General features: G+C 44.2%; 1 protein-coding gene across 2 annotated transcripts; it reads right to left on the bottom strand.

Moving 5' to 3' along the window:
* Nucleotides 1–415: 415 nt before the first annotated feature.
* LOC118084164 (ras-like protein family member 11A-like) lies at nt 416–17,422 on the bottom strand. 2 transcript variants are annotated; one of them, XM_035113525.2, is made up of 4 exons: nt 17,278–17,422; nt 10,913–10,969; nt 6,991–7,073; nt 416–4,202 (listed from the first exon to the last, which is right to left on the bottom strand). In XM_035113525.2, exons 1-4 carry the CDS (start codon nt 17,420–17,422, stop codon nt 3,735–3,737), a joined length of 753 nt encoding a protein of 250 aa, XP_034969416.1. In that variant the 3' UTR covers nt 416–3,734. The 2 variants fall into 2 exon arrangements, with proteins under 2 accessions (XP_034969416.1, XP_034969417.1); XM_035113526.2 differs by lacking the exon at nt 10,913–10,969.
* Nucleotides 17,423–18,499: the final 1,077 nt, after the last annotated feature.

The following is an 18,499-nucleotide window of genomic DNA, read 5'->3' as shown; positions in this document are numbered from 1 at the left end:
TTAACTCAGCGGTTCACAACCCTTTCTGAGCCACCCCCTCTTGCTTCCATAAACCTACCCCCAGTGCCCCCCTACTCTGTAAAAATGCATTATTCAGAAGAATGATTTTCACATCCCACTAAGGAAGACAGCAACACAGTAAAATTCAAAGCATTATCAATCAATTGCACATTTCTTCAAAATCTAATTTAAATGATGCAGTTTAATTAATTCAACAACACAGATGAATTTGATCCAGTGGTAGCAGTTTGCTGGCCATAGTGCACCAGGGGCAGCCCGGCGGGCCAGAGTGAGCGCCCTGGCTGTGTGCTGTCAGTGGAGCCCCAGCGCCTCCGACTGCACTTTCCCCGCCCACGTTCCCACTTTGTGTCCCCTCCCCTCCCGTGCCTTGCCCCCCCCCCCCCCGCCGCTCCTAGTTTTGATCCTGGGTACGCCCCTGGTAAGACTGGGCGATATCTGGTTTTCAACATCACAATATATCACCAGCTAAACATTGCAATATATCACGTGTCTGAAATAAGGATGGAGCTGGTTTCCAATTTTGTGATATATCAGCAGCTAAACATTGCGATATACTGACATATCAAAATGTCTGAAATAAGGATAGAGCTATATAGAATCCTTGGCTGGCTTCATGGTTTCCCCGACATTGTGGGTTTTTTTTGCATAGAACACATACACACAGAGAGACATCACGATTCACAATGTGTTGCCAGGTCAAAAATTATGAAGCCAATGCTGTGATATGGACTTGAAACCACTTTTGGACGATATATTGCTATATCACCCAGCCCTACTGAGGAGATGGGATGATTGAGAGACTTGCAAAGATGAGAGATATAAAACAGGAACTTTATTGGGCATGTGCCAAAATAGCGCCAAGACCATGTGTCCAGTTGAGGGGATGAAGCAACTTTAAACTTTTTTTCTGTCCTTTTCCCAAGAGAATAATCTGTGAGTCTTGTTGACGCAGGCTCCATGCAGTATGTGTGTTTAGGATAAGATTCCCAGTCTCTACAAACTTAACTGAATTAGGGGCCCAAGCACTGAGCGAGGAGCAGTTGGATTTGAGGAAACAGAAGAACAAGATTCAAACACATAATGTCCAGTTTGACCCAGGTATATTGTATCAAACAAATACCTTCCACTGAAAGCAAACTGGCTTCTTCATAAACAACCTAGTGTTAGGAGTAAGCAGTGAGATTGCCAGGTTTGCTGATGATACTGAATAGTTCAGGGTTGTTAAAGCAAAAAGAGATTGCAAAGAGCTTCAAAAGGATATCTCCTTTTGAACTGGTAACTGGGCTGCAAAATGGCAAATGCAATTCAATATAAACAAGTGTAAAGTGATGCATGTTGAGGCAAAAAAAACCCTACAAAAAACCTTCATTTCACATATATACATCCTTGGCATGTTGGTGGTAACAAACCAGGAACGAGCCTTTGGGGTTGTAGTGGGCTGGTGAGATAACTTGAATACTGAGCAAAACTGGCCTCCCAAATTCTTCATCTTGTTTTCAGGTGGCAAAACTAGGGTAAGTGGGATATTTCTCTAAATATTATTAGAAGTGAGGTGGAAAATTCCCCAACAGTTTCAGGGGCACTGGGGGATAAGACCTCATGATTAGCAGTGGCACGATTGAGGACTCTTTCTTTTTTATAAGTGTTTTGGTTTTTGCTGCTGCTAACACAGGCTTCCTCAACTTCGGCCCTCCAGATGTTTTGAGACTACAATTCCCATCATCCCTGACCACTGGTCCTGCTAGCTAGGTATCATGGGAGTTGTAGGCCAAAAACATCTGGAGGGCCGAGGTTGAGGAAGCCTGTGCTAACACAAGTAGCAACAACAGAATTCCTGTGTTGGCAATCTGGGGGCCATTTTTGTATCCTACAAATGGCAGGAATGGCAGAGAATGTTAAGCAAAATGGCCCTCTTTCTCTGGGAGAGGGAGAAAGCTGACCACAGCTCTTCATTTTATTCTAAATTCAGCCCAACTGAAAATTTCAGCCCAGCTCTGCATGGCAAAATAAGAGTGGTGAGTCCAGTACAGATTAGCCTCCCTCAATTTGGTGCCCTTTAGATATATTCATATCAGTCAAGGCCACGGTGCTGGCTGGGAGTGATGGGAGTTGTAACCAAAAACTAGAGGGCACCAGGTTGGTTGGAGAAGGCTGAATTAGGCCAGCAAACTTGGTTGTGTATACTTGCAGCACTGTGAAAATCAAACATATAGTTTCACCCATTTAATAAACCTTTTGTAGCTACTTCATGTAGATGGTGGGGTCCCTACAATTCTATGATGTGGCAATTGCAGTTGGGGCAAGGCAGATGTTCCTTTAAATTGGCATTAGGTAAAGGGACCCCTGACCATTAGGTCCAGTTGTGACCAACTCTGGGGTTGCGGCGCTCATTTGTAGGCCGAGGGAACTGGTGTACAGCTTCCAGGTCATGTGGCCAGCATGACAAAGCTGCTTCTGGCGAACCAGAGCAGCACATGGAAATGCTGTTTACCTTCCCGCTGTAGTGGTACCTATTTATCTACTTGGACTTTGACGTGCTTTCGAACTGCTAGGTTGGCAGGAGCTGGGACCGAGCAATGGGAGCTCACCCCATCACAGGGATTCAAACCGCCAACCTTCTGATCAGCAAGCCCTAGGCTCTGTGGTTTAACCCACAGCACCACCTGCTTACTTGACATTAAGTGTACGCAAAATGCCCAGAATCCAATACAGAGCTAAGCACACATTGTCTTAACTATTTTATAGTGGCATTATGCACTTAAGCACAATTAACTATGAGTTGGAATAGGCCTATTGGGCACTGTCAAATTCTGGTTCATCATATGCATGGGTAGGCAAACTAAGGCCCGGGGGCCGGATCCGGCCCAATTGCCTTCTAAATCCAGCCCGCGGGTGGTCCGGGACTCAGCGTGTTTTTACATGAGTAGAATGTGTCCTTTTATTTAAAATGCATCTCTGGGTTATTTGTGGGGCATAGGAATTCATTCATTCATTTTTTTCAAAATATAGTCCGGTCCCCCACAAGGTCTGACGGACAGTGGACCGGCCCCCTGCTGAAAAGGTTTGCTGACCCCTGATCATATGCTTCCATGTTAGATCACACTGCTAAGCAAGTCATTCAGTCCAATCTTTAGTACCATCCTAGATAAAACGAGAACTATTTTTCTCAAATGTGCCAGTGCAGTAGGGGCGAGATTTGGTACTTTTCTGTTCTAAGGTAAGCTCTTAAAAACCTAGTTGTGCAGGTTTTCAGTATGGTGAAGGGTGTGTGTTGGCTGGTGCTGCTGCAGTCAACAACCTCCCCTCCCACCTCTGCATCAGTTTTGCAACTCTGTTTAATACGTGGGCAGGTGTTGTTTGATTGAAGAAACATGTACGTGGCACTGCAAAATGAGGGAGTACAGATAGACTGCCTTCCTGAAACATGGGGGAGGAGCAAGGCTGATTGACTGGCATGGCTGCATGTCATGCTAGTTGGGAAGCTAAGCTCATGGCATGGATGAAGAACCTGTCTTTAAGATGCCATTGGTCTCGGTGACAATTTCTACACAAAAGGCGCAGCTCTGAAAGCTTGCCATCCAATATCACCTTGTCATGAAGGGATTCTTTCGTACAAAAGATGCTGGCAAACGAATGCCATAAATAGATATAAATATCCCATTGTCTTATCTCTCCTCTTAAGGCCCAGGCCAGGCTTGCTACTCTGAGATACATCAGAGTGTCGTGGCAGCTCTCCCCTTGGAAGACAAGGCCTGCTTTAGCCGCCTTTTCAGATCCTGCATGTTGGGGGACTTGGGCCGAACAAGATGGAGCCCTCTGCGTTTCTCGCCATTGCAGCTCCCCGTCATCCTGCTCATCTCTTGGCAAAGCTGCTTAAAGGCTTCGTGAACCTCCTCAAAGTTCTCCCGCGCAGACAACTCGCAGTTAGTGCAGCCCAGCTCGTTTGCCAGCTGGAGGCCTTCTTTCACAGACACCTGCCTGGCTCGCAGCAGGTCTCCTTTATTGGCCATGAGGAGCAGAGGGATATTGGCATTGGGGTGGATCTTCCGGATATGCTGGTGCAAGGGGCGGATGGTGCGGTAGCTGGCATGGTCCGTGATGGAATAGACAAGCACAAAACCATCTGCCCAGTAGATGGACCGGTTTATTTGTTCCTGGCAGCAGATAGTGTCATTCTCGTCCTGTCAACAACAAAACCAAGAAGAAAAAAGAAGATTCCAGTTGGGAAGGAACAATGATGCCAGGAAGAATCAGAAGCTCAAACTAAACCAGCCTCCCCGATAACCTTCCATCTGCAACAAGAAAAGTAGACAGGCCCCCTCTGCTGATATCAGCATTCAGAAGGGTCTGTAGGAGAAGAGGCAGCCTTTCAGGTATTGGGTGCCCAAGTCATTTAGGGCTTTAAACACTAATCTGAGCACCTTGAATTGGGTCTGCTAATGAACTGGCAACCAGTGCAGCTTCTTTGTCCCAGTAGTAAATTATTCTTAGGGCCCAGTATCATCACCCATAATGATTTGGAGGAGAAGTCTTCCCCTTCGGGGATTTCTAACCTGCTGGACTCAATGGCTTCTATCATATCGTGATTCCCCCCTGTCCCCCAGTACACTGTCCCATGTCCACCCTATAGAGAAGGATGTGAGCTGTGGCAATCTGTTATATTTGACTGGCAAATGATCCTCATTAGGAGATCATTTTAAAAACAAACATATACCTGTGAATAATTTTTACTTTTTAGAAAGATTTGCAGAAAAGAGCAAAATGACATCCACAGGCAACTGGAAATTTCCCTTTTGTTATATCTGATCGCAGCCCAGAATGAAATTGGTGCAATAATCAAAATGGAATGTGGCCTAATGAAAGATAAAGGGCAGCGGGGTTTTTCTATTTTTGCTTTAAAGGAAATGTCTTCTTAATCATTTATTTTAACCAGAGACACAAATAGTTACTGACCATGCACTTTTCAGACAGCATTTCATCAGCCAACAACCTACATTATCTCTTTCCTTTTGGCTTTCTCTTTCAAAGAATAATGAATTAGGCAAAACCAATTCTCTGGAACTTCTCAAAATTATGAAAGCACAACTACTACTGCTTTGCTTATGACACCCCCCATCCATGCCAATAAAAGATCTATTAATCTGGGTACAAAGAAGAACAATATTACAGTACTTACCGTAGCATTTTGGTTGGAGACAAACTCCAACTTTTCCAAATATATATTTTTTAATTGTGTGATGGAACTGTTCTTAAGAATCCCTCTTCCCTGCCATGTCTGCACTAAGAATGGCCCAGTTATGTGGTTGCATGTAATACTACATAACCAACATCGTACTTTAAAAGCTTTGGCCCCTTTAAAAGCTCATTTTTAAGAGAGTTTAAAGTATTATGATCGGGAGCCGCTGTTTCTAGTGCTGATAAAGATAAAAAGTGTTGAGGCTTAAATTTGCCCAGAAGTCCGTAATGCTTGGCTCTCAATTTTCATTACCAAGAAAAATGCACTCTGTGGATCCTCAGAGGCACTTTCCCATCATACTAATCCCAGTGATTTTGTAGTTATTATCCTTGCTACTGAAAACTGGCCTTGAATCTGAGCCATCTGTGATAAACCCTGGATCAAATTAAGTCCTGGATCAAATTAAGACCTTCTAGCCTTACCCAATGTGGCACCCTCCAGATGTTTCTAACTCCAACTCCCATCAGCCCCAACCACCATGGCTGATGACTAAGATGATGGGAGTTTTAGTTCAACCATGTCTGGAGGGTACTAGGCTGGGGAGGTTGGTGCATACACTACCCCCCCCCCCACACAGACACACCTCTGATAAAATAGGTTGCGAAGGCTTTTGAAATGTGAACAAAAATATTTGTGTTTTGAGTGTCTACAAGAGCAGAAGCGATGCTTCTTTCTTTCCACCTTCAGAAGTACTGTGTCCAACCCCAAGTCTGTCTCTTTCTACAGCCAGCTGGTGACAGAAGGTTGTCTCCTGTTCCTCAGTTACCAGCCACAATTCTGTTGTCTCTCTAGATCAGGGATGGGGGACCCTGTGCCTCTCCAGATGTTGTTGGACTACAATTCCCGTCATTCCTGAACATCAGCCATGCTAGGGCTGATGGAAGTTGGAGTCCAACAACATGTGGAGGACAATGGTTTTCCCATCCTTGCTGAAGGCCAGGGGTGCAGAAACATTGGTCCCCCAAATGTTGCTGAACTAGTGAACTACAACTCTCTTCAGCCTCAACAAGCATAGCCAGTGGTTGGGGATTATGGGAGCTGTAATTATGCAACATATGCAGGGCCAACAGTTTCCCACACTTGCTCTAGAGTCTAGGCAAAGTGGATTACTCTAGTTTTTCTAATTACACACTATAACTCCTAGACTTAGTTGGCTTTCTAGGATATTTTGTTTATTTCCTTAAAGCACCATTGTACCTTCCCTCCTTGTCCTTTTGCCCTTCATAACTCCTTAAAATTGCCTGTGGGGGTTATTGAGTGTGTGTGTGTGTGTGTGTCTTAAAGGGATACTTCATCCCCCCATGCCTAGGCCATTTGGCTTCACATTATGTGTGTGTATCAGAGAGATTCAAAAGAGAAAAACATGCTACTTTGGGCTCATTGAGAGATGGAGGAAAGCTGGATGCTCTTTTCACCTTCCCTCTGAGGTATTTGTCTTGTACCCTCCAATGTCACTTCTTCCTGAATGAAACATAAGGAAAGGGTGGTGGCAGTCTACTTGAGCACCCACCCTTGGCATAGCTGCTGTACCCTGACTGTTAGTCATGGAAGAAGAATGGAACTTTAAAATGGGCACCAAGCCAACCAATATTGCTGAACCCCAGCACTCTGGCCATTAGCTGTGAAAGCTGGGGTTGATGGGAGGAGTTCAACAACATCTGGAGAGCATCACATTGGCTACTTCTACATTAAGACTTCGTTTTAAACATCTCAACATTAAAAAGCCATTTTACCTCCAGTGAAACGAAGGGTGTATCCTGAACTTGCAAAGTGAGCTGCTCTCCATCGATGGTGAATTTCCTGGAATACAATGCACCTGGCAAAAAAGAGAGATGACAACCAGATGGATACATGGAATATTTCCCATCAGAGCCTGCACAACCCAACTGGTAACTAAGCAAAAGCCTGGGGCAGCCATGCTATGCAAATGCTTATTGGCAGAGAGAGGCTGGTGCCTGCATTTTTGGACATGGTACACAGGGGGAATTTAGATGTTCATCAGCTGGGCTAAATTCTTCGTGCACTAAAAGATGTGAGAGTGAGCCCCAAGCTGTTCAGAGCACATGCATGGATATAAATAGGGAAGAAGGACTGCAAAGACAGGTCTGGTAAGGGAAGGCGTTGGGACAGTCCCTTTACCTTTACTTTAATACTTTCAGCAACAGCCTGAGCAGGTGTTAACATTTCCTACTATGGAGACAGGCTGCTGTTAAAGGCACAGAAGTACCACAAGTTAAAAACCTGGAACAGTTATGCTTTAGGAAGTATATTTTCGGATTCACTTGAGATGAAAACTTCAGTCACAAAATGTCTCCATCTCCAAGTGTGCTTCCAGTCTGATCTGATATTTTTTCTGCTGCACTTGGTAAAAGGTTGCAGCTCATGTTTCCACCATGTAGTCATTTAGCACTTGCCAAAGCACTGGGGAAGCTTAGCCCAGTGAGAATAACTTCTATGAACCTTTGCCAACCTGGTGCCCTCTAGAGGTTTGGTACGGTTGTGCAGAGAGTTGCAATCCAGAATGTATTTTGGCAGCAGAGGTGTACCTAGTCTCTCTTGTGTCCTTGGCAAGGAGAAGTATCAGCGCCCCTTAAGCCAGGGGAGACAATGGACAAGCAAGTCAAGAAGTTTGCAGAGCAGTGGAGGAGTGGCCTGGGGAGGGCTCCTAGCCACCCTCAGCCAGAGTGGAGAGGTGTGATTTTTGTGCCCCCCTGTGCCTGCACCCTTGGTAGCAGCCAGCCTAGTCAACCTCTAGGTTTGCCCCTGTGTGGGAACATTTTCCATAATTTAACTATGCACTGTGAAATGCAGTACTTCATTTTCTCTGTCCTGACTCTTCCAACATTCAGCTTCAGTGGGTGTTCCTGGGTTGCCAATAGCTGGGATGGAAACAAAGCAAAGCAAAGCTGGAAGTATGAGTGCTCCAGACGAATGAAAGGGAGAGAAGACGAGCCCAAGAGGGACAATGGAAGTTACAGAATCTTAGACCAGACCAGAATCTTTGTCTATCTGTTCTGAATAGCAACAGCCCTCCAAGGTCTCAGAAGTCTTTCCCATCACTGCTTACCTAATCATTTAACTGGAAATGCTGCAAATTGAGCCTGGGACCTTCTACCTGCATAGCATTGTGTTCTACCATCGAGCTCTCCCATATAGCAATTTTCTGAGATGTCAAAGCCAGTTGTGTCCTGACAATGTTCCAAGACTCCTTACACAGGGAAACCCTCAATCTTTCTTACATGCAGGGGGCCTCATCTTTTCAATGGGAGGAAGCATTCAGTCACACAGATTTGTACTTGCAGATTGAAATGGTACACTCCAGGTACTGTTTTACTGCATCACTAAACCAGAGCCTCCATCTGAAATGGTTTTAAGTAAGAAAGCCGGCAGATGGGTTTGGACAAATCAAGCCCTGGAGGTGGTGATGCAGTGTCCTATTTGCTCTAATGTGGCAGCTCCTCTGGGAGCCCTGTGGCTGTGGCACTTGGCCCACCATGCTGAGTGCTGGCACCAGACCTGACTGAAAGAGTGAATACACAGGCAGGAGAAATGTACCTGGCTTGGAGCTGACACCATTTTATAAGTAGCTTATGAAACTAAGTCCAGACAGCACATTATTCCACTTCCATAACACATCAAAAGGAGATGTCTGGGTACTTCCAGACACTAATCATATTTGGCCCTAGCAGTGGGAGAAGTAGTATTTCTCCATGGCCTCAGATATATATGACGACTGTTTCCGATCTATAACATATTTGCTTCTGCTTGAAGGATTGCTGAAGGGATGGTTGTTTAATGGAAAAAGCATGCAGCTCCCAGCAATGCTTCTCTAGCAGCCAAATCTTGGAAACATAGAGATTTGAAGCACAAATCCTGTGCATGGTTACACAGAAACAGAAAAAAAGCACCAACAAATCAAGTACATGAGCAAAAGATCAGCCCGTTGACAGCCTTAAGAGCAAAGGTGAGGAATGAAAAGCCAAGCAGTGCATTTTAATCAGATGAAAGGGACAGAGCTAGAGGGGCGAAGTTTCCAGTTTCTTATTAATCAGTCAGGAGGGAGAATTGACATTTGATCACTCCAAGAGTCTTGTGGGAACTAAACAACAAAAGGCTGCAAACCTACGTAGGTTGATTTAGAACCTACCCACTGCATTTTGGGCATAGCTGCCAAGTTTTCCCTTTTCTCGCAAGGAAGCCTATTCAGCATAAGGGAATTTCCCTTAAAAAAGGGGAGAACTTGGCAGCTATGATTTTGGGTAGGGGGAATATGTGGTGTCCAGGAAAGGTGTCATAGGACCACAGCCAAAGTGTCTTGTGGCAACTTAAAGGTAAGCAGCTTTCATGGACTAGGGACCACCTCATCAGATCCATAAAGAGTTAATCCTCAGTTGGGAGATATGCCTGTCAATCTTTAGGATACCACAAGACTTCTGCTGTGGAATTTGCCATGTCCAGTAAAGTTACTTAAAACTTTTGATTTTGTCATGGGCCCTCCTTCCTTCAGCCTGAAGCAGCCAATTATTTTTACTGGATTCTGTGCAGTTTTTACTGGCTCCTGTTTAGTCTTTGTTTCCTTGCTGGGTCATCACTGGCCTTTGTCCTCTCCTAATAGCCCATCCAAACTGCCTTGGCTCATTGGCACAACTAAACCCAGGGGGTTTCTGTGGTTGGCAAAGTTTTAACCTTGATTAATTCTCACTTTTACTAAATCCTAACACATTTAAGGGGATCTAGTGTTGCCCCCCCATCTCATAACATATCAAATGCTTTTTTAAAAGGCTGGGGGCGGGGGAACAGTTGGCAGAGTCACCTTGTTGTTATTAAATGTACAAGGACAGGCTAAGCTGCCATTTTGCTGGTCAACTGACAAACCCACTTACATCTATTTCAGTCTTGCCCTTTTTGAACAGCGCTAAAGAAAGAAAGTCTATATTTCAGGTTGGTGCTTTTTTAAACACAGTGTTCATTTCCACTGCTTGTTGGAAATGGAGAGCTGGATAATGCTTGGCCCTCTGTCCGTCGATGGAAGCAACGGTCTTTTGATCCTTTTTCTTTATAGGAAGTGTGTCAGCCAGACTCATTCTTCTGATCCTTTTCTATTAAAGTGAATAAAGTATTAGCTTAAAGGGGGGGGCTGTAAATAATTGGGCTTTGATTTATTGTTTTCATAGCCAGGGGCAGCTCACTGAAAATATGCACATTTTAGACAGTGTTTTAGCATTTTCTTTTGCCTGTGATCCACAGAACTAAAAGAAAAGAAGGCTGGCTCTGGAACAGTCTTCCCCAACCTGGTGCAAAAATCCCATTATCATTGACTATTTGCCATGCTGGCTGAGGCTGATGGAAGCTGTAGTTTGCAGGATCTCAAGGGTACCAGGTTGGGGAAGGCTGGTTTAGAAACATAAGAATATGAACCCAGCAATGAGCCTATTCAACCCATCAAGTGAGAGACCGAAGGAGCCAGGTATTCAAACTCGGAGCAGCCCCACATGGCAAATTAAAATCTTTATTTTTCAACCATAAGAGGAACAGCAATCCATTCACCTGACCTGTCCTGTATATTTTGACCACATGACCCTTCATTCTGTCCCCAGGACAGTTAGACACAAATACATTAGTTTTAATGATGTAGCGTTAGAAGGTTAGACGTACCGGTATTGGCTTCATAGTCTCCAATAAATCGCTTGGTGAGGAAGCGTACAATTAGGGCTGCAAAACAAGGGGGAAAATGCCGCTTTTTAGTCAGCGTTAGAAAATGTCAGAAACTGCAGCCACAGGCTGGGAGTGGTAATTAAACACATGCTTTCATTCCATGTACTACACACATTTCATTGGCAATAGTGCAAGATGGGAAGAACATGTTTAGCAACGAAGAACCATTGCACCAGACATGTGCAATGCAATCAAGAACCACTCCTCAGTATGCACCAACGTTTTGTGACCACAACAGGCATCACATTTGTATTTATTTATTAAGATTGCAGCAATGTGTTATACGTAGGTCTGCATCTGACGCTAGTTTGGAAATCTCAGCTAGAGCAAAATTCAGCGGCCAGATTGCTCACCTGGGTTTGAAAATATTACACTGATCCTAATCCAACTGCACCGTCTACCAATTAATTTCTGGGCCCAATTCAAAGTACTGGTTTAGACCTATAAAGCCTTAAATGGCTCAATACCTCAAGGACTGCCTGCAATCATCACCATCATGGCTTTTTTCTGGGGGTACGCAGGGGTACGCATACCCCTAAACATTTTACAGGTAGGTAGCCGTGGTGGTCTGACGCAGCCAGTTTCTGATTCAGTGTATCTGAAGAAGTGTGCATGCACACGAAAGCTCATACCTATGACAAACTTAGTTGGTCTCTAAGGTGCTACTGGAAGGATTTTTTTATTTTGTTTCCCTAAACATTTTGTGAATCTTTATACTTTTGTCCATTTACTGTATTTATTTTTCCCAATTTGAACTATAAAATGGTGGTTTTCTTGAGTCAAATTGAGAGTACCCCTAAACATTTTTAGAAGAAAAAAGCAATAATAATAATAATAATAATAATAATAATAATAATAATAATAGTACCCTGGCCACCTGGCTTCCCCAGCCACTCTGGGCAGCTTACACAGGAATATTAAACAGAACAAAATTTCAAACATTAACAGCTTTCCTAAACAGGGCTGCCTTCAGATGTCTTCTAAAAGTCAGAAAGTTGTTTATTTCCTTGACATCTGATGGGAGGGTGTTCCACAGGGTGGGCGCAACTACCAAGAAGGCCCTCTGAGTCTCTTCTTTGTGTGCCTCCTTCACAAGAGGTTTGGCAAATGGCAGCATGAGAATAGACTTTTCTGCAGTGGCTCCCCATTTGTAGAAGGCTCTCCCCAGGGAGGTTCAGCTGTGGTTTCAATACAGTGATACCTCGGGTTAAGTACTTAATTGGTTCCGGAAGTCCGTACTTCAATTGAAGTGAACTTTCCCATTGAAAGTATTCAAAAGTGGATTAATCTGTTCCAGATGATGAAAAGCACCCCCTAAAACAGCAATTTAGCACGAATTTTACTGTCTAATAAGACCATCAATCCATAAAATGAAGGCAATAATCAATGTACTGTACTATAAAATAAATAAGACAGTATTATAGATGATAAAAAATAAAATTATTACAGTGGTACCTCGGGTTAAGTACTTAATTGGTTCCAGGGTGCCATTCACACCCCGAAAAGTACTTAATCCGAGCGGTGATAGCGCACGTGAAGCGTCGATAGAGTAGTTCTGTGCATGCGCAAAACATGCAGATCGCTTCCGCGCATGCGCCACTGCGGAACCCAGAAGTAAACACTTCTGGTTCCGCGGAGTACTTAAATTGAAAGTACTCAAACCGAAGCGTACTTAAACCGAGGTATGACTGTACACATTTTGAGGTGCTAGGCAAAAAAACATTCCTCCTCATCCAGGCCTCTGGCTCATTGACATCCAATGCCCTTTTAAATGTGCTGTGGTGGGGGGGATTATTGGGTTTTTTTTGTTTTTATTACTTAATATTGTGTTTTTTATATTGTGATTTTATGTTGTGAACTGCTCTGAGATCTACCAGTATAGGGCGGTATACAAATTTAATAAATAATACTAATACTAATAAATGATTTAATATTCTCATTCTCAAAGTGTCTGCCCCCCCCCCAAAAAAAACTGCACTGGGTCTCTCAGGGCCACTTCACACATTACACAGCATCAAACCTTGGTTTGCAATCAAATTGGAATTCTACTCAGACACACCTACAGTATGTGTGTTTTTGAATAACATTTGCATTTGCGAATGTTTTGGTCATGTTCAGGGAAGAGATGTACTGTAGTTCTGCTTTCCATGCGAAAGGTTCAAACTCTAGCATCTCCAGGTAGGAAAGACACCTGCCTGAAACCTTAGAGCCAATTTAGGCAGTACTGAGCTAGATAAGCCAATATTCTGACCTAGTATAAGAAAAGCTTCCTTTGTTGGGAAGGCCATAGTTTAACGGTAGAGCACATGTTTTGCATGCAAAAGGTCCCATAGAGAGCACGCAGGCAGCTCTCTGTTTGTGCAGAGGGTGACTTCCAGGTCATTAAGCACATCAGCGGCTGCATATAAGCCTTCCCTGCCCTGCCCCCGAAGCCCAAAGTGGCCCACATGTTGACAGCCATGCATCAATCGGAGGTGCACAAAATGGTCACTGCCTATATTCAGGAACTGCTGTGAGAGGCCCCAGTGACTTTATGAAACCTTAGAGAATCACTGCCAGCCAGTGTAGGTGATATTGAGCTTGATGGTCTCATCCAGGACAACAGTTATGCTTTTAAGGGTAAGCCCTAAAAATGCTTAATGTGTGAAGTGGCCTTCAAAAATACTGTATTTGACATGACCCTTTAAAAATCACAGTATTTGTCTATGGTTTTCTTATCACTCGCTGCAAACACGTTTTCTAAGATGCTGCTTGCCAATATCACGAGAGCTAGAAACTTGAAAAGTAATACCTCAAACTCCTAAGGGTTCCATATACAGTATTGTCACAGAAAAAACTCTTAGGCCATCATCTCCTGCCCCCATTAGTACAATTTCCATGTAGCATATGTAAGAAATTATTTGTGGTTAATAATTTGGCTTGGCCTGGTGACTGCATTACAGGTATGTAGCAGATTAAGCCATTCAGGACTGAGGGGAATTGTTCATTATGTATTACCTCTTTCTGGACACCCCCCCCCCCCGCGAAGTTCTTCTGGAGAGACAGCCTAAGTCCCTAAGTGTATTTACAGAGTGTAGCATGGAAATGGATATATTAACCCAGATCAAAAGTCACATAATTAATCTACAAAGGAAACAGCAATCACAACGTGAACTTTCAGATTTAAGCTTAACTGTATTCAAAACAGCACATTCTTACAATGCCAACCCATGCAAACCGACTCATAAGTTCAACAGGAGTTACTCTCATAGACATGTAAACAGGCCTGCAGCCAAGGACATCATTCTGCTAGCTGCTCTTAAGGCTATATGTCTGCTATAAAACTCCCGTCTATTTTTTTTCCACATTCACATTTATCTTCTTTTTCATGGCTTTCTCACTTCCCTGCATTTGGGAGTCTGGGACACTAAGTTTTCCACCGCTGTCTCCCTTATATTAAGTGGAATTCCCATAGCGCCTTTCAACCCAACTTATTATTAGGAGGAAATGAATCATGTGATATGCACACACACTTCATATCTATTGCTTACTGCAGGACGGAAAAGCAACAGCATATATCCACCATTTTTATGCAACCTTTTTTGATGCAATGAGCTAGCTAAAGGTGGAACTACTCAATGCTGCCACCCAAACACAGTGCTCCCTAACACTGTCTTTTGTTTTGTACAACAACTCCCATCAGCCAGAAATGGAAATCAAACCTCAAGAAGGAAGCAGGCTGGTGAAGGCGAAATTTTGCAAACAACAGGCATGCTCAGTAGGGTGTATGGGAGTTGCAGCCCAAAACTTCTGAAGGGCACCAAGTTGGCAATGGGAGTCACGGTCAATGTAGGTTTGGGAGCTCACCTTTGCTAGGGTAAAGTGTAATTCCATCTTCAGTGGAGAAGATGAGGCCCAATGGCTTGTGCAGCAACGACCTAGGGTGTCTCCCTGAATTGTCTGCAATGAGCAAGGGTCCTGTGGCAGACCTGCAGAGCATCCCTCCACCGTAAGGGAGAATCCATGGATATGAAAGATTATTGTAATATGACTGCTTATACCATAAGGGCACAAGAAGAGCCCTGCTGGATCAGGCCAAAGATGGCACATTTTGTCCAGGGACTTGTTTCCCACAGTGACCAAATGGATGTTCCAGGAGAAGCCTACAGGTGGTACAAGTGGCATTGAGAGGCATATACTGCCCCTGACAGTGGAGGGAGAACATAGCCATCATGGCTAGCAGCCTTCGAGAGCCTTATCCATGAATTTGTCTAAACCCTAAACCCTTTTCGAAAGCCTTCCATGTTGATGGCCATCGCTACATGTTTTGGAAGAAAATTCCATACTTTTGTTATGGGTTGTGTGAAGAAGTTATTTGGTCACTCCTGAACCTCCTAACATTCAGCTTCACTGGATGACGCAAGGTTCTAGAATTATGAGAGAGGGAGAAAAACTTCTGTCTATCCACTTCCTTCACACCATGGATATCATGCATGTCCTCCAATCACCTTTTTGCTAAACCAGCACCCTCCCCACTGCAAAAAAAAGGTATTTTCTCTTTGTTGCAGAATTGCTCCAGCCGTAGTAATTTTTTATTTTTTATTGCTCTTTTCATGCCTCCCCTACTGTCTTCCCTGGCAACCCGCTCTCTGAAAACTGTTCCATGTATCTCCTGTTGGATTTGAGAGCAGATTCTGTCTTCCACCAACAGAAGGTCACTCCCCAATGCCTGGCTCATGACCCTCTGGAGGGTGTCCATCCTGCACTCTCCTCCCTGTTTTGTGGGGGAGGGACCAAAGCACAGTTTGATAACTGAGGCACTTGGCACCCAGTTCTGCTTTCAGATAGCCAATCAGATAGCATTCCAAATTCCTGGGAGCAGCGGGGTGGAGTGGGGGGCTTTTCCTTCTTTCACTCCTCTGTACAGAAATCCCAGCACATTGCAGAGCATTTCAGGGCCTATTCAAGGGTGGGTGGCTTATTGGTGGTAGGTAGGGATGGTCAGGTAAGTCCATTTCAGATTTTCTCATTTTTCCCATTCTTACAGTTCCACACCATGTTCTGGTTTTAAGTCATGTTTGTTTGTTTGTTGCTTTTTAATGTGAATCTCTCCTAATAGTCACACTTGTATGGAATTTGGCCCTTATACACATTTCCCCAATAAATTTCCCTTAATATATTTTTGTACGATTATTTCTTTTTTACTAATATATGCATTTTTGTACCAACTACTTGGATGGAGAACCGCACTGTAAAATTTAGAGAAGTGCGAATTTTGAAGGGTAGCTGTGTTTAAGGTCTTTTGTTCCAGAAAGTGCAAATTAGGTGGGTTCACCTTTAATGCGAAGTGAATCTAATTTCTGCCCATCCCCAGTGGTGGGTAAGTGCCTTTACTTGTGGAGCAGAAGATTGCTAGTTCTCACTCTGAGCAAGGGGGCCGTATATTCAGCTAGGAATGCAGTGTAACAGTAGAGCACATGCTAGAGGGTCCCAGGTTCAAGTCCTGGCATCTCCTTTTTAAAGCAGGTGATGGAGAAAACTCCACCGGGTGACACCCTGGAGAGCTGCTGCCAGTCAGAGTAGACTATACTGGGCTAGATGGGCAACTAGATGGGCAACTAGATAAGTTTCCTCTCCCTCTTCCATACATTCATTTCATGCAAAGCACTGGAGGAGCCAGACCAGCTGCATCTCACTTGGGACTGGTATCACAAGTCAGCACAGTTGGGCATCTGCGCTCCTCAGGAAGGGGGCCCACTAATAAGAGGCCCCTTGACCTGCTACAGTAAAGGAGTGGTGTCATGAAGGAGAGGGGCGCCTGGAAGATGTCTAGCCCAAGGACCCCCCCCAGTCGATCCTAGGCTCACCATGTGAACTGACAGCGTAACATAGAATACCCCAAACTCCATGCTGCGGGGAAAGCCTGGCAGCAGTAGCCCAGCCCTCTTTCAAGAAAGCTTCTCTACCAAGGTGGATCCTCTCATTGATGAAACCTTGATAAGCTTCCGGTGAAATCCCCGTGCAACATAATACAAAACTTGCTAGTGGAGGTCAATGCCAACGAACCTTGACCTTCCCCCTCGATTCATCTGCTTGAAAATCTCCAGGCATTATATTTCATAGCGGCATGGGGGTGGGGGTGGGAATCTGATCTGGTTAACCTTTACATTCTGCAAGATAAACATGGGCTCGGATCATTATTTCCATCAAATATTAACATAAAATCAGATGGCAGATGTGGAGAGAGGAGGGGGAGGGAGGGCGAGGAGGGGGGGGGGAAGAAAGAAAAGACCAGGCTGCTTCCACAGCAACTCCTGAAGACTTACCCGTTTTACCAACGCCGCTGCCACCCAACACAACGAGCTTGATGACTTTGTTGGCTGCGCAGTCCAGGACAGGATATTCAGGGATGGGAAGTAATAGGAAATTTGTGGAGTAATGTGACATAGTATTCCCAGAGAGGAAGCGCATGCCAGTGGAGGAGACCTGATGAGCTCTGCTGATGGGGTAGGAAGAGAACCGAGCAAAAAGCACAATTCCCCCTTGCCTCTCCCCTCTCTCGTGCCACCCTGACAATGGAATCTCCCGGCAGTTTCATTGAAGCAGCATTTTGGAGGAAGAAAAATAGAGCAGCCGCCAGTCCCCTCTCCCCCCAAAAGATTGTGCTCCGACAGGCAGAGGGGAACGTTTTGATCATCCCCAGTGAAAACTGACTCCTGCATTCCTCAGCCAATCAGAAGTCAAAACATGACATTCCATTACTTGGGACATAAAGTCCGGGCCTCACAGTAAACTGCACTCATTTTCTGCCATTTTTCACTCATTCTGTTTCTTTGCTGACCATTTTACTGGTTGAAACTTGGAATTAATCAGGAGGAGATTATTTCAGGAATAACATTTTTCGTGGGGTGGGGATAGGGAGAAGAAAGTAAAATTCGCTTTGATGTCTTGCCACTGGGTTCTGAGGGGCTACGTTTTGTGCGGCAGAAACTTCTGTTAAATAAGCAAAACCACAAACACTGAGGAAGGGAGCTCTGAAACAATGCTTCCAAGTTGGACTGAAGCTACAAATTGTAATGGGTTCATCAGCACGATTAGTAATCTGAAATAGATACTGGCCATGAGTGGACTCTGAGGTAGGTCTGGTATCCTTAAGGGACTGCAGGTAGCAATGGGATGGGTGAATTTGTCATTTTAAATTTCTTAATTTTCCCAATCTTGAGTTCAGTTTTGCACATTTACACATCATTTTGCAATTTAAAAAATAAATACAAAAATCCCTCATTAAAATTCACCAGCTTTTTAGTACAATTTTCTCGAAAAATATATACATTTTCATATGCAGTTTTGTCGCAGCATGATTCCTGACAGGAGTGAGACCTTGTCAGTATGACTTGCGATGCTTGCCAATCTGCCACCAGGCTAAGTTCAAGGTGTTACTATTAGTATAGAAAAAGCGTAACAACTTGGGACCAGTTTACTATGAGATCGCCTTACCCCGTATGTGCCCACTTGACTGCTTCGATCTGCAGAATTGGCACTACTATA

This window comes from Zootoca vivipara, chromosome Z, assembly GCF_963506605.1.
Source record: "Zootoca vivipara chromosome Z, rZooViv1.1, whole genome shotgun sequence".
In the NCBI taxonomy this organism is placed as follows: domain Eukaryota; kingdom Metazoa; phylum Chordata; class Lepidosauria; order Squamata; family Lacertidae; genus Zootoca; species Zootoca vivipara.
This window is presented reverse-complemented; position numbering and strand designations above follow the sequence as displayed.

Excerpts from the sequence above, each read along its gene's own strand:
- LOC118084164 (XM_035113525.2), bottom strand. The coding sequence starts at position 17,422 with ATGCGCTTCCTCTCTGGGAATACTATGTCACATTACTCCACAAATTTC. Across the intron at positions 10,970-17,277 it reads CAGCGGCGTTGGTAAAACGG|CCCTAATTGTACGCTTCCTC; the intron begins GTAAGTCTTCAG and ends CTTGTTTTGCAG. Across the intron at positions 7,074-10,912 it reads AGACTATGAAGCCAATACCG|GTGCATTGTATTCCAGGAAA; the intron begins GTACGTCTAACC and ends CTTTTTTGCCAG.